The 11,299-nt window shown below is 47.8% G+C and overlaps 4 protein-coding genes across 4 annotated transcripts; 1 reads left to right on the top strand and 3 right to left on the bottom strand.

The window, feature by feature from the left end:
- Positions 1-20: 20 nt before the first annotated feature.
- Positions 21-3,288, top strand: I302_104344 (uncharacterized protein; the record flags this gene model as incomplete). Its single annotated transcript, XM_065869850.1, has 7 exons — positions 21-237; positions 330-695; positions 760-2,123; positions 2,173-2,275; positions 2,329-2,824; positions 2,881-3,174; positions 3,243-3,288. 7 exons carry the CDS (start codon positions 21-23, stop codon positions 3,286-3,288), a joined length of 2,886 nt encoding a protein of 961 aa, XP_065725922.1.
- A 157-nt stretch (positions 3,289-3,445) lies between these two features.
- On the bottom strand, positions 3,446-4,767 carry I302_104345 (uncharacterized protein; the record flags this gene model as incomplete). The annotated part of the gene is made up of 5 exons (XM_019189708.1): positions 3,446-3,995; positions 4,087-4,199; positions 4,270-4,323; positions 4,383-4,487; positions 4,627-4,767. The coding sequence occupies 5 exons, from the start codon at positions 4,765-4,767 to the stop codon at positions 3,446-3,448; spliced, it is 963 nt and encodes a 320-aa protein (XP_019049270.1).
- A 1,970-nt stretch (positions 4,768-6,737) lies between these two features.
- Positions 6,738-8,628, bottom strand: I302_104346 (uncharacterized protein; the record flags this gene model as incomplete). The annotated part of the gene is made up of 8 exons (XM_065869851.1): positions 6,738-7,296; positions 7,376-7,488; positions 7,584-7,637; positions 7,702-7,780; positions 7,963-8,195; positions 8,266-8,355; positions 8,427-8,432; positions 8,515-8,628. The coding sequence occupies 8 exons, from the start codon at positions 8,626-8,628 to the stop codon at positions 6,738-6,740; spliced, it is 1,248 nt and encodes a 415-aa protein (XP_065725923.1).
- A 1,197-nt stretch (positions 8,629-9,825) lies between these two features.
- I302_104347 (uncharacterized protein) lies at positions 9,826-11,051 on the bottom strand (the record flags this gene model as incomplete). Its single annotated transcript, XM_065869852.1, has 4 exons — positions 9,826-10,366; positions 10,441-10,553; positions 10,629-10,730; positions 10,983-11,051. The coding sequence occupies 4 exons, from the start codon at positions 11,049-11,051 to the stop codon at positions 9,826-9,828; spliced, it is 825 nt and encodes a 274-aa protein (XP_065725924.1).
- Between the last annotated feature and the right edge of the window lie 248 nt (positions 11,052-11,299).

An 11,299-nucleotide genomic window follows, 5' to 3' on the forward strand; every position in this document is an offset into this window, starting at 1 on the left:
GTCTCTTATCGATCACGAATATGGTCCAGCGACAGTCATTTGGTGATTTTCTGAATTCCGGATCACCTTCAACCCCTCGCGGGCGAGGAAGAGGTGGTTTCAGAGGTGGTGGAGGCAGAGGTGGGAGAGGTGGTGGATTTACTCCTGGAAGTAACAAGAAGAGTTTCAATGCCGATTATACCAACATGGGATTCGACTATGAGAAGATCAACAGTCAGAGATATACCAAGATGGGAGGTTAGTGGCCTTTCCCCCTTTTTCGAGCTGTAATTCAACTTGGTCTCGGTGGCAAAGAAGATCGAAATCAGCTGATATCAGACGATTTGAAGGATTCAACGTTCAGCCCTTCGGTCCTTCACCTGCTGGCTCGCCTGGTCCTTCCACCCCTAGTGGTCGAGGTAGTCAAACTCCACGGGGCAGAGGCAGAGGTTCTCAGCCATACAATCGAGGCCGTCATCATAATCCATCCACGCCCTCTGGTTCGGCGACTTCAGTCCATGGTTTAGGATTTCACGATACTGAAGCTGATACGAGGGCCAAAGGTGATCATCGGGGTCTGGGATCAGGAAAGTCTACAGTTGGGAAAGGGATAGGTACTGGGACGATTACCTGGGGAGGAGGAAATGCTCCGTTGTTTGTGAAAGCAGGAGAACTTTTCAAGGAAGGGGAAGCTGATGTGATCACAATGGGAAAAGGTGAGTCTAGCATATAGGAAACCTTCACACAAACGCACGAGCTGATCAAAGGTCATGTGATCAGATCACAAGCTACACGTCGAAGTTTTCCCCATGTCACATCCTTCCGCTCCGCAAATGACGCATCTTCAAGATCAAACAGAAGTCGATATCATTCAACAGCCCTCACCTTTATCTCCACCTACGTCCTCTCCCCCGACTTCGGAAGCCGAAGAGCCTGCATTCACCATAAAACAGGATGAAGGTCTTCTCCACTACCAAGATGATGCTTTAGAAGAACTGCTTGGATCGACAAGTAAATCAACTCTCAGCGGCGATGCAGCGTCCCGCGAACCAATCCCACTTTCTGAACCTGCCATAGCAGACGATACAGATATGGTTGAGATCACCGAGCGAATAGCCATAGAAGCTGCTTTACCTGGGGAGGTTTCAAACGCGGAAGAGATGGGCATCGCCTCCCAGAGAAAACAGGATGCTGTCGCCGAACCTGCCGAGGAGCAGGTCGAGGGGGAAATGGTTGACGAAGAGATACCGCTTTTCTTCGTTGATACAGAGCCTGATACGATTAGCGAAACTCCTGCACCCACTTACGATATCACACAAAGTTTACCTCTCGGCCAACAAGCTATCTCTGCTCCTGAAGTAGAGTCGGAAGAAGAGAAGATCCTTTTCGTGCCTAAAACGTACAAAAAACCAGAACCCGTCTTCATCAATATCGGTACATCTCCTCAATCGGAGCGTAAATCAAAAGCTCCGGATCCTCCCACTCGCGCTTTCGTTAATCCTCGAGCGCTCTCACGAGCGGAGAAGAAGGCAGCTAAAAGGGAGAAGAGGAGTGGCCGAGGGAAGAAATCCCGTCGAAGGAAGCAGGACAAGGTGCCCAGGGATGATTCCGATCTGGATTGGGGAAGTGACGGGCCTCCTGTCAATTTAATCAATGTTGAAGGTGGTGAAAGTGATTCGTTCGCGGATGGTGCAGGAAACGAAGAGGATGAAGACATCAAGATCCTTAGAGATTATATGCAGGGAACGATGTTGAATGCTCAAACTGAAAGGGCTGAACACATGGACTACCAGATGGAGGGGGACGAGGAGGGAGTGGACGATGATGAAGATGCGGAAGAAATGGATCTAGAAGCTATGAGGCTGTTTGGTCAAGGCATCAAAGGTCTCACAGAAGGCGGGCAAGAGATCGTAGACGAAGAGGACTGGCAATCGGATGAGTCACGGGATGAGGAGAATGAGGATGGTGAAGAAGAGGAAGAAGAAGAAGATGATGACGACGACGATGACGACTCATCGGTGCTTGGAGAGATAGACATAGAAGGCATGATGGACGATGACAGTGACGAGGAAGATATCGATGCGCTTTTCAACGGGTCAGGCCAGTGGGACAAGGACACGGACTGGTTTATCAATGCCATGGAGGTGAGTGATGTCTGGTCGACCATCAGGACCATGCTTAGCGGCACCTTAGGACGCCCTTGATGGTACCGACGTCAATATGCGCGATCGTAAGAGCCGTAATTCGTTGTTCAAGTCCATCGAAAATGGTGACTTCGGGGATAATTGGGGTCTCGGTGAGCAGTGTCACTCAATCCATTTTTGGATTCTTCGCTTACCACTTTTGCAGCTCCTCCTGTCAAGAAAGGGAAGAAGAACAAGTTCGTCCCCCAAGAACTGCAAGCGCAGTGGGAGAAGGATCGATTAGTCAAAGCTGAAAAGAAACAGCAGCGAGAGCTTGAAAGGCTCATTGCGGAAATCGAACCTACTCTTGCTGGCTATTCCAGGAAAGGCAAAGCGAAGGCCAAAGGGAAAGGAAAGGCTCATCAAGCTTCCGTCGCGCATCTCATCCCCGCCTCAGCTTCTCAAGTGGCCGATTTATTCGATATATCCTCTGACGAAGAGGGCGAGTTGTCTCTCCCCGTATTCCGAAAAGGCGGGCGATTACCCTCAGGTATGCCTCTTGAGATGATTGATGAAAGGATCCAAATATTCTTGGACCACCGAGGGAAAACTACGTTGCAACTTCCACCTATGGGTAAAGATGATCGAAAGAAAGTTCACATGTTGGCGGATTGTTATAATCTTGGATCAAAATCAAGAGGTAGCGGGAAGACCAGATTCACGTGAGTACATTATGTGCAAGTCTGGTTCATTATGTACTGACGAGCTACCATCGTAGCGTTCTTACAAAGAACAAGCGATCCGGTACACTTGTGGATCAAATCAAGATCGAGCGACTCATTTCGGCATCTCAAAAAGTGGGAGGCAGCTTTTACAAAGCGCTTTACACCCGGGGCGGGAAAGCAAAGGTCAAAGGTCAATCCGGAGGACCCTCCATCCGACACAAGGAAGGAGACATGGTCGGACATGGAGCTGATAAGATCGGTGAGGACAATGTGGGACATAGACTGCTGAGTAAGATGGGTTGGGCAGAAGGTGGCAGAATCGGCCGAGGAGCTGGATTGGAGGCGCCGTGAGTGTCTACTACGTGTCTTATACGTCTTCACCTGAGGATATACAGCTGACATCATATGTGCATAGAATCGTGGCTATAGTCAAGAATACCAAGACAGGTCTTGGTGCTTGAGAAAGAATTTCGAATAGGTTAGCTACGTATATTGAATTCACATTAGATAAATCTCTTGCACTGTAGCGATATCCTTGTATCAAGAGTGAAGAGTGAAATAGAATGTACCTCATCTTGCCATACACTTATAATACCCGTTCTCCAATCCAAATATATATCACACTAATTCTACATGTTCTTGACTTTCATTGCGGTCCTCTGAAGATCTGATCCCTAAGACGTACTGTCGAGGGTTTCTGAGAGCCTGCGGGGAGCGATCAGGAGGGGAAACGAAACTTTCTTCTTGTCTTTCTACCTCTATAATTATCTCTTTCGTACCCCTGTTATGTTCAAACTCCGGATCCACTTCGATATCTAGATATCCGTGACTTTGACCCTCCTCTAGTTGTGACGGCGAATATCTTTCCTTCTTTTGCAAGTGATCTAGGTCATCTGACCCACTTGATTGTAAGAACTCGAGGAATCCAAACGATCCTGTTTCGTTTTCGACCCTCATAGATGGTTCCGCCCGAGATCGACTTCTACAGCTTTGACATAGTCCCCTTGCGCTTAAATTACCTGGACCATTTGTAGGCCGCCCCGTCCTTTTCGAGTGCACAGACGATCTGTTTTGGCCGTCTCTAGGTTTCGTCAGGATCGCCAAGACTGTTAAAACGTAGACTTTGGATATGATTCCACCGGGTATCATCGTCCACATGTTTTTGTCACTGTTGGGAAAGGGAAATGAGATAGTCAGTTGTCTTTCGTTACTCTCGTATAAAATGACCGGGAGGTGAAGGTCCGTAGCGGGCAACTTACGGGTTTCTGGATAAGACTACAGTAGTCAACTGCAGTGCTGTAGCCAGAAATCCATTTCTCAAAAGAATAAACAGAAGAACATCGATGACACGGTTGGACGAGGCGAATCCGGTCTATTGATAGCAAATGGCTCAGCGCAACTCCTCGTGAATCGCCAAACCCTCGAGTTGGTTTTAAGCTCACTCTCGATCTCTGCAGCTTCAGAGAGAACAGAACACTCAAAATCACATCTAGAATCTGCTGTTCACTTAGCGACGGCAGGATTTAAAGCGATTTCGAGTTGCGCTATGACCTACCAAAATCGAAGTGAACTGTGTCTCAATGATGATGGTGTAGACTCGAAACGAATCGTCGGTTCCATAGATGAAGTTTTCCCTAGCACTCATGTCAGCGAGAGAGATCTATTCAATGTCCTTTAGCTGAATGCGAGACTAACTTGCTTTTCATTGTCTGTATTATCAATCGTCGAAAGGTTTGATGGAAGATTAATATAAAGCCGGTAAAATTATAACCATTCTTGTCTGACGGAACGGTACTCACACCGAGGTAGATTGGATCTGCCAAACCCGCCCCGAAACAAGCGACCGCTAGGGTGATGAGAATAATTGAGCCTGACCAATATAGAACTTCTGTTCTCGACGCGGATCGCTGATGATATGAGAGGGCTCTGAATAGCTTCATGAATTTGGTGATCATGAATGTTTGAGTCATAAACACAATGATCGATCCAGTGAGCGAACGGATCCACCCTAGCGGACCGAGACCTATCGAAAATGCCTGATCAACGGGAGGGTGTGAAGATGACTCAGCACGTGCATGCTAGACAGGTATCCTAAGTCAAGCATACTTACGTATGAAAGGTCGCCAGCATGTTCGACGAAGCACTTAAAAACCCCAATAGAGATGATAATCGATTCTGCCGTTACAATGATGCCGAGCTCCTGTTCGAGGAACGGCCATCGGTCAGCTGTATAACTGCTATGCGTAGAAGGCGCAATCACTCACTGCCACCTGGTCGCCCGACGGTAATCACACCGGATCAGTAAGAACGACTCATTCGGATGAAGTGCAGATGACTCACAAAAGTTTTTGCCGATAAACCATCCTCTGGGAATCTATGGATGTAGCTGATAATCTATTCGCCACCGCTTTCATATTAAACACTTTCCTTTAGGCACTACTGTATGCTGACAACTTGAACCGACAGCCCTGACTTACTGCTGCCTGTGAGAGAAGAGTCCGTCAATAATCGTAACGGTCCTGCCTGGAGGGCAACACAGGACACTCACCCAAACTACACCTAGAGTGATCGTGCTAACAAATCCACACGTCAAAAGCGATGCATACTGTATCGCAAATATCAACAAAACGACAATTGTCAGTTATGTACTGAAGTGATAAGCAAGATTGCTTGAGGGACGGGTGGATGCCTGAAGAAGGGCCAACATACGAATGCGTACCCGACTGGGTCCAAATTATCGTCTGACATATTGTGCGATCCAGCCGGTAAGAACGATCTGAATGTCCGTGGCGTCCTTCTGCTTTAAATGGGTTGGATGTTTTTTGATGTACAATGAAAGTCGATATCAACACTAGCAATTGGAGAAACAGTGGGGCCTGGGACACCGGTTAGCATCCTTTTGAGCTGATCAGTTGATTGTAGTCTTGCTGAATGGTACCGATAACTGTCATGGTCTTTGAGGATTACCCCGAGACTTACCTCTCGCTTGGCATGATCATAAGTTCTTTGCGAAAGTTTGAGGTAAGCGGCTCCAACAGCATGTCGTGTTGGGAGGTCACAAGGCGAAACAGCTAAATCAGCTGAAGCTATTCATGTGGATCACAATGCAGAAATCGGCAAGACACCTGTTTGGGCCTCTGCCGTGATGATGTTTGTTCAATTGTGAGCAAAAACGTTTCGAGATGTTCCGGATCACACAACAGCAAATTGTTTCGGCCTGAATATCGAACATGGGTAGTCCATGGATACACTGTCTTTATGTGAGACACTTATTTTCGTCACCACTCTCGCAACTACGGCAAAATCCAACACGCGTTGGGCCAAAATCAATTGCATGTAACCCCCGGTTCCGGACTCATGAGACCTGACTCGCCGATCGGGTCTTGTAATAATCTTGCTGCAAACTTGTGGGATTTTTGCTACCATAAACGATTCTGTGTACTTGTTTCAAAGTCAGACCTTGCACGACCACACGTGCAGGTACAGCATACGAACCGCACTCGCTTTGATGCATGGTATCTGTTTCTTACAGGTGTTTTACCTGGTTTCGATCCGGGAAGTTTGAATTGAATATCGTATGTGCAGAATTGTTGCTCACTAAATCCGGCGAACGTATTGTAACCTGGAGTTTGCGTGTTCCATGACGATCCACTGTGTCTCACAGTGTACTACGACAGTGAATCGCGATATACTGTAATAGTGTACCACCGCAGCTGTACTACCGCAAAGTCATCTTGTTGCATACAATGGTCCGTGGTTCTGGGACATTCGTCTCCCTCTTTCTTTGGGTTCCCAAGTCTTCTCCACCGATGGAAGACTGCAGAAAGCCTTGACTGCATCAAACAAGCCTTCTCTGCAAACTGTTGCAAACACGGCAGATGCATATGTCGAAAGAAACACGTCTCAAAATCTATGTTGATTCTACCTCTGGTGCCGACGAAAAGTCTCCTCCCATGACGTTCTGTCTCGGACGTCTGAGCGCCTGCTGAGACTGATCGGAGGGCGAAACAAAAGTTTCCTCTAGCCTATCTACTTGGATGACTATGTCTCCCGGACCTCTGTCGTGATTCGTGACCGGTCTCATGCTGGTAGCTGAATGAAGTTGACTTCCACCTTCTTCGATAAAGGACTGCGAATATCCCTTACCCCCGTTCCAATCGCTGCTGTTGATCTTGTATTCATCTTCGGGATCGCTTCCCTTCAGAAAGCTCAAGAGGTTGACGGGCTCTTGGGTAGTTTCCGATACCACTCCTGGCTGCACTGACCTTGTGGATAATCGGTTCCTGCAACTTTGACAGAATCCTCTTGATGACGTATCGCGTGAAGTACTGGCAAGTCTCATGGAATATTGTACTTCGACGTGCGATTTGTCGGGTATGTCTCTGGGTCTGATAAGGAGAGCCAAAACCGTCAAGACGTAGACTTTGGATATGATCGCATTGGGTACGAGAGCCCACATGCCTTTGGAGCTAAGGACAGTAACAGGCAGGAGCATTGGTCAGAGGCAATGACCAGGCGCTATCTATGATGAATTGGGAAGAGACTAACGGCATTTTGTATAAGATCACAACCGTTAATTGAAGAGCGGTCACCAAAAGCCCGTTTCTCAGAAGGATCGACAAAAGGATGTTGATTATGCGATTAGACGAAGCGAACCCAGTCTACAGACGGATCATCTCTCAGCATAATCACCCTGACCCAGCGTAGACGGACAAGCAAGTTCCACAACCTTGAATCCAATCTACTCTGGACTCACTCGTGATCTTTGTAGTTTCAGGGAGAATAGTACAATCAACATCACGTCGAGGACCTGATTGAGGAAGATTAGCGACATGTCAGCGTTGCGGTCCCCCAGAAGCCCTACAATAACTTACCAGGAGTGAGATGAATTGTATGTCGAAGATGACCGAATACGTTCGATAAGAGGAAGTGGTTCCGGTGAGAAATTCATTACTGGGTGCAACAACGGCAAAGGTCAGTTAGAACAGGAATGACCTTATTTCCCGGCTTGAACTTACCTATTTTTCACAGTCTTTTTGTTTTGGTCGACGAGCAGAAAGAGAAAGATAAAACAACGGAACATCAGTACAGCTCTAACAGCTCCTCCATCCTAAGCAAGGTATCCACTCACAGACAGGAAGATCGGATCCGCCAAGCCCGCGGCCAGGCAGAATGTCGCTAGCAAGAGTAGAACCGACATTCCTATCCGATACAAGAGATCCGTCCGTGCAACCGATCGCTCCTGATAAGACAAGGACCTGAAGAATTTCATGAATTTAACTATCATGAAAACCTGAGTCATAAATGCGATTATTGATGAGGTCAACGAGCGAACCCATCCAAGGGGGCTCATGTGGAATGCTAGTGCCTGTGAAGATTCAGGGGTGAAGTCAGTGGTCAGATATATCGACATCCTCGAAGGGCCGTCTTCCACTCACGTATGCGACATCCTGAGGGTGCTGGATAGAAGTCTTGACCAGGCCAACGCATATCACGACGGACTCAATAGTCACAACTATGCCGAGTACCTATGTACCGAAAGAAGCCATATCATTCAACCGAATCCTTGGATCGAAATCGAGGTTGATAAATAACTCACCGCAACCTGTTCACCGGTGATGCGAAAAGCCCATCAGTAAAGCTCAGGAAAGACGATTTGAGGCTAAACCCGATGTAGGACCACTCACGAAAACCTTTGCTAGCCAACTATCCTTTGGAAAACCGTGCAGATAGCTGAAAATCTGGATTGACCCACAAACATATACCTTTGAGTCCGACTTCTTATTGTCCGATCGTTGCATGTCGTCGAGGAAGCCGACTCACCGCACACTATGAATTCAGAAGTTTAAGGGTCAACGGATCATCACGATGTAACCAGAGAGATGACAGCGATAATCGAGACTTACCCAAACTATCCCTAGAGTGAGTGTACTGAAAAATTCACTGATCAAGTCCGATGCGAACTGGAGTTCAGGTTAGCCCAAGATTTCCAAGATTTCACACATATGAGAATCCGCACTCCATAATGTCAAACGTTGTCGGGCTCGGGTGAATATGAGAAGGGTGTTAGGCACTTACAACGTCAAACCCGTAATACTGCGAGGTGGAACTTGACATCACTCCAAATGCAGGGGGTGGCAATGCCATACGATGACTTTGTCGCTTTACGCTCTCAGTCTTGATGATGTACCTCCCAAGAATCTGTAATTTGTGTTGATTTCCGACGTAGATACTGTGTGAATACAATGTTGACCGGCTCGACGGAAGTTTGTCAAGACTCGGCTGTGGTCGGTTCATCTGTCGAGGGAATGAGGTGCAGCAGGTAGACGATGATAAACAACATAATGGACGGATCGTCGCCATGCACTGTACCCATTACAAGGCTCGGACGTTGACAGTCGTCAAAACACGAAAAGAACGATGACTCCATTTTGACCCCTCCTTATGTAAAATGTTAAACAAAATCCTCTGAAAGGGAAAAACCGTCAAGGAAAATACGTTAGGGGTAGTACGTATGCTTGATATAATATAGGAATCCTCGCCGAGAACCGATAATCCGATCCTTGTGCCATGACCTTTCTGATCCATCCTGATATGACCCTCGACGTTGGGCTGCGACCGATGCATCTCAGAGGACCAGATGTGAGCGGTATGTACAGGTCAATCTTGGATTCGGAATGAACCGAGACATACTGGGATACATGCGGTCATTGATCTACCAGCTGATCGCCGGACCCGGAAGATCAGGGGAGCACTCTCGTAATAACGCTGAAGGACCTCCACCGACTGTAATGATGGTGGTCGCCAAGATCCCTTATTTGGGAAATTGGGATCCAGCTAATCGGTAGACACTCATTCCCACGCCTCGGTGTGGTACATTTTATGTAAGAGGCTGAACTACATGCCATATCCATCAGTTCCAGTGCTCGATTACCTTACTGCGCATGGATAGACTGGGATCCTGCTATTTCTACCATGCATGATACAACCATAACAATCTACGGGTAGTTTTCGCTGTCGGTCGTAAACGGATCTCCACCCAGAACGTTCTGTCTGGGGCGATGCAGGGCTTGACGGGAATGATCACACGGCGAATTGAACACCTCCTCCTGTTTATCTACCTGTATGACTATATCTCCCACGTTCGTTTCTTCTTCTAGGTAGTACTCGCCGTCTGTTCGCTTCCCCCCTTCTTCAAGCCGCGCGACTCCACAGAGGTCTTTCGATCCCGACCACGTCGTATCAGTCTTACACAGCTCATCGTCGCCAATACTGCTGTCTTGCAAGAACTCCGTGAGGTTGAATTGTCCGTATTGGTGCTCTCGATCGGTTGACCGATGGAATAATCGATTTCTGCAGCTCTTGCATGTCACTCCACCTGCTTGAGTGGAAGACCCGTTGAAGGGTATGTTGGGCAATGGCGTTGCGGCGTATGACCTTTCTTGTGAATCTCTAGGCTTCGTCAGAATTGCCAAGACGTTTAAGACGTATACCTTCGATATTGTCGAGCTGGGTATCAAAGACCAGGTGGCCTTTGTACTGTAATTGTCGCAGAGGTGTATCAGATAGAACCTTGTTCAGATGAGTGAGGGAAGGCAAGGCAAGGGACTGACTCGATTTGAGATAGGACCAAGGCGGTCAGCTGTAGTGCCGTGACCAGGAAGCCATTCCTCAGCAAGACGAACAGGAGAACATCGATTATTCGGTTGGATTCTGAGAAACTGGTCTGCGGAGGTGGACTTAGCGAAGCTGCTGTGAGATGCAAGCTTTGGGGAGATTGGAATTTACGATGATGAATTACTCGCGATTTCTGTAATTCAATGAGAAGAGGATGGTCAAAATGACGTCGACGATCTGAAGCGTTGGGGAGAGCTTGTCGGCTGTCGTGCAACGCAGCAGAAGGCTAGGGTGAGCATATGACATACCAGGAGTGAAATGAGCGGCGCATCGAAGATGGCCGTGAACGCGCGAAGGGCAGGGTTACTTGACGAATTCAATGCTACATGCCTAACCGACATACGTATGTCTGCTGTCAGCTATCGTGACGAACGATCCTTCGGAGCTGGACCCTTACCTGCGTTTTAAAAGCTGCAAGAAGAGGTGCCAAAAGTAAGTCAGAATGCACCCAATTCTACGGTATTGAAACTGCACTCACGCCGAGGTAAATGGGGTTTGCCAGACCAGCCAAGAAACATAGAACCGCTAGGGCAGCGAGGAAGATCATACTCAGCCAGTACAGAACCCTTGTCTGAGTTGTGGAACGACGACGGAACGACAGTGCTCGGAAGAGCTTCTAAACCTGGTGATCATGAATAGCTGAGTCATGAGTGCGACCAGGAAGCCGATTATAGATCTGATCCAGCCCAGTGGGTTAAGCTGTATTGAGAGGGCCTATATGTCGTACGAGCGTTAGGACAATTGACCGTGCAACTCGTCGGAGAAAAACTGAGCTCACGTATCCAATATCTCCAG

Source organism: Kwoniella bestiolae, chromosome 2, assembly GCF_000512585.2.
Source record: "Kwoniella bestiolae CBS 10118 chromosome 2, complete sequence".
Taxonomy (NCBI): Eukaryota; Fungi; Basidiomycota; class Tremellomycetes; order Tremellales; family Cryptococcaceae; genus Kwoniella; species Kwoniella bestiolae.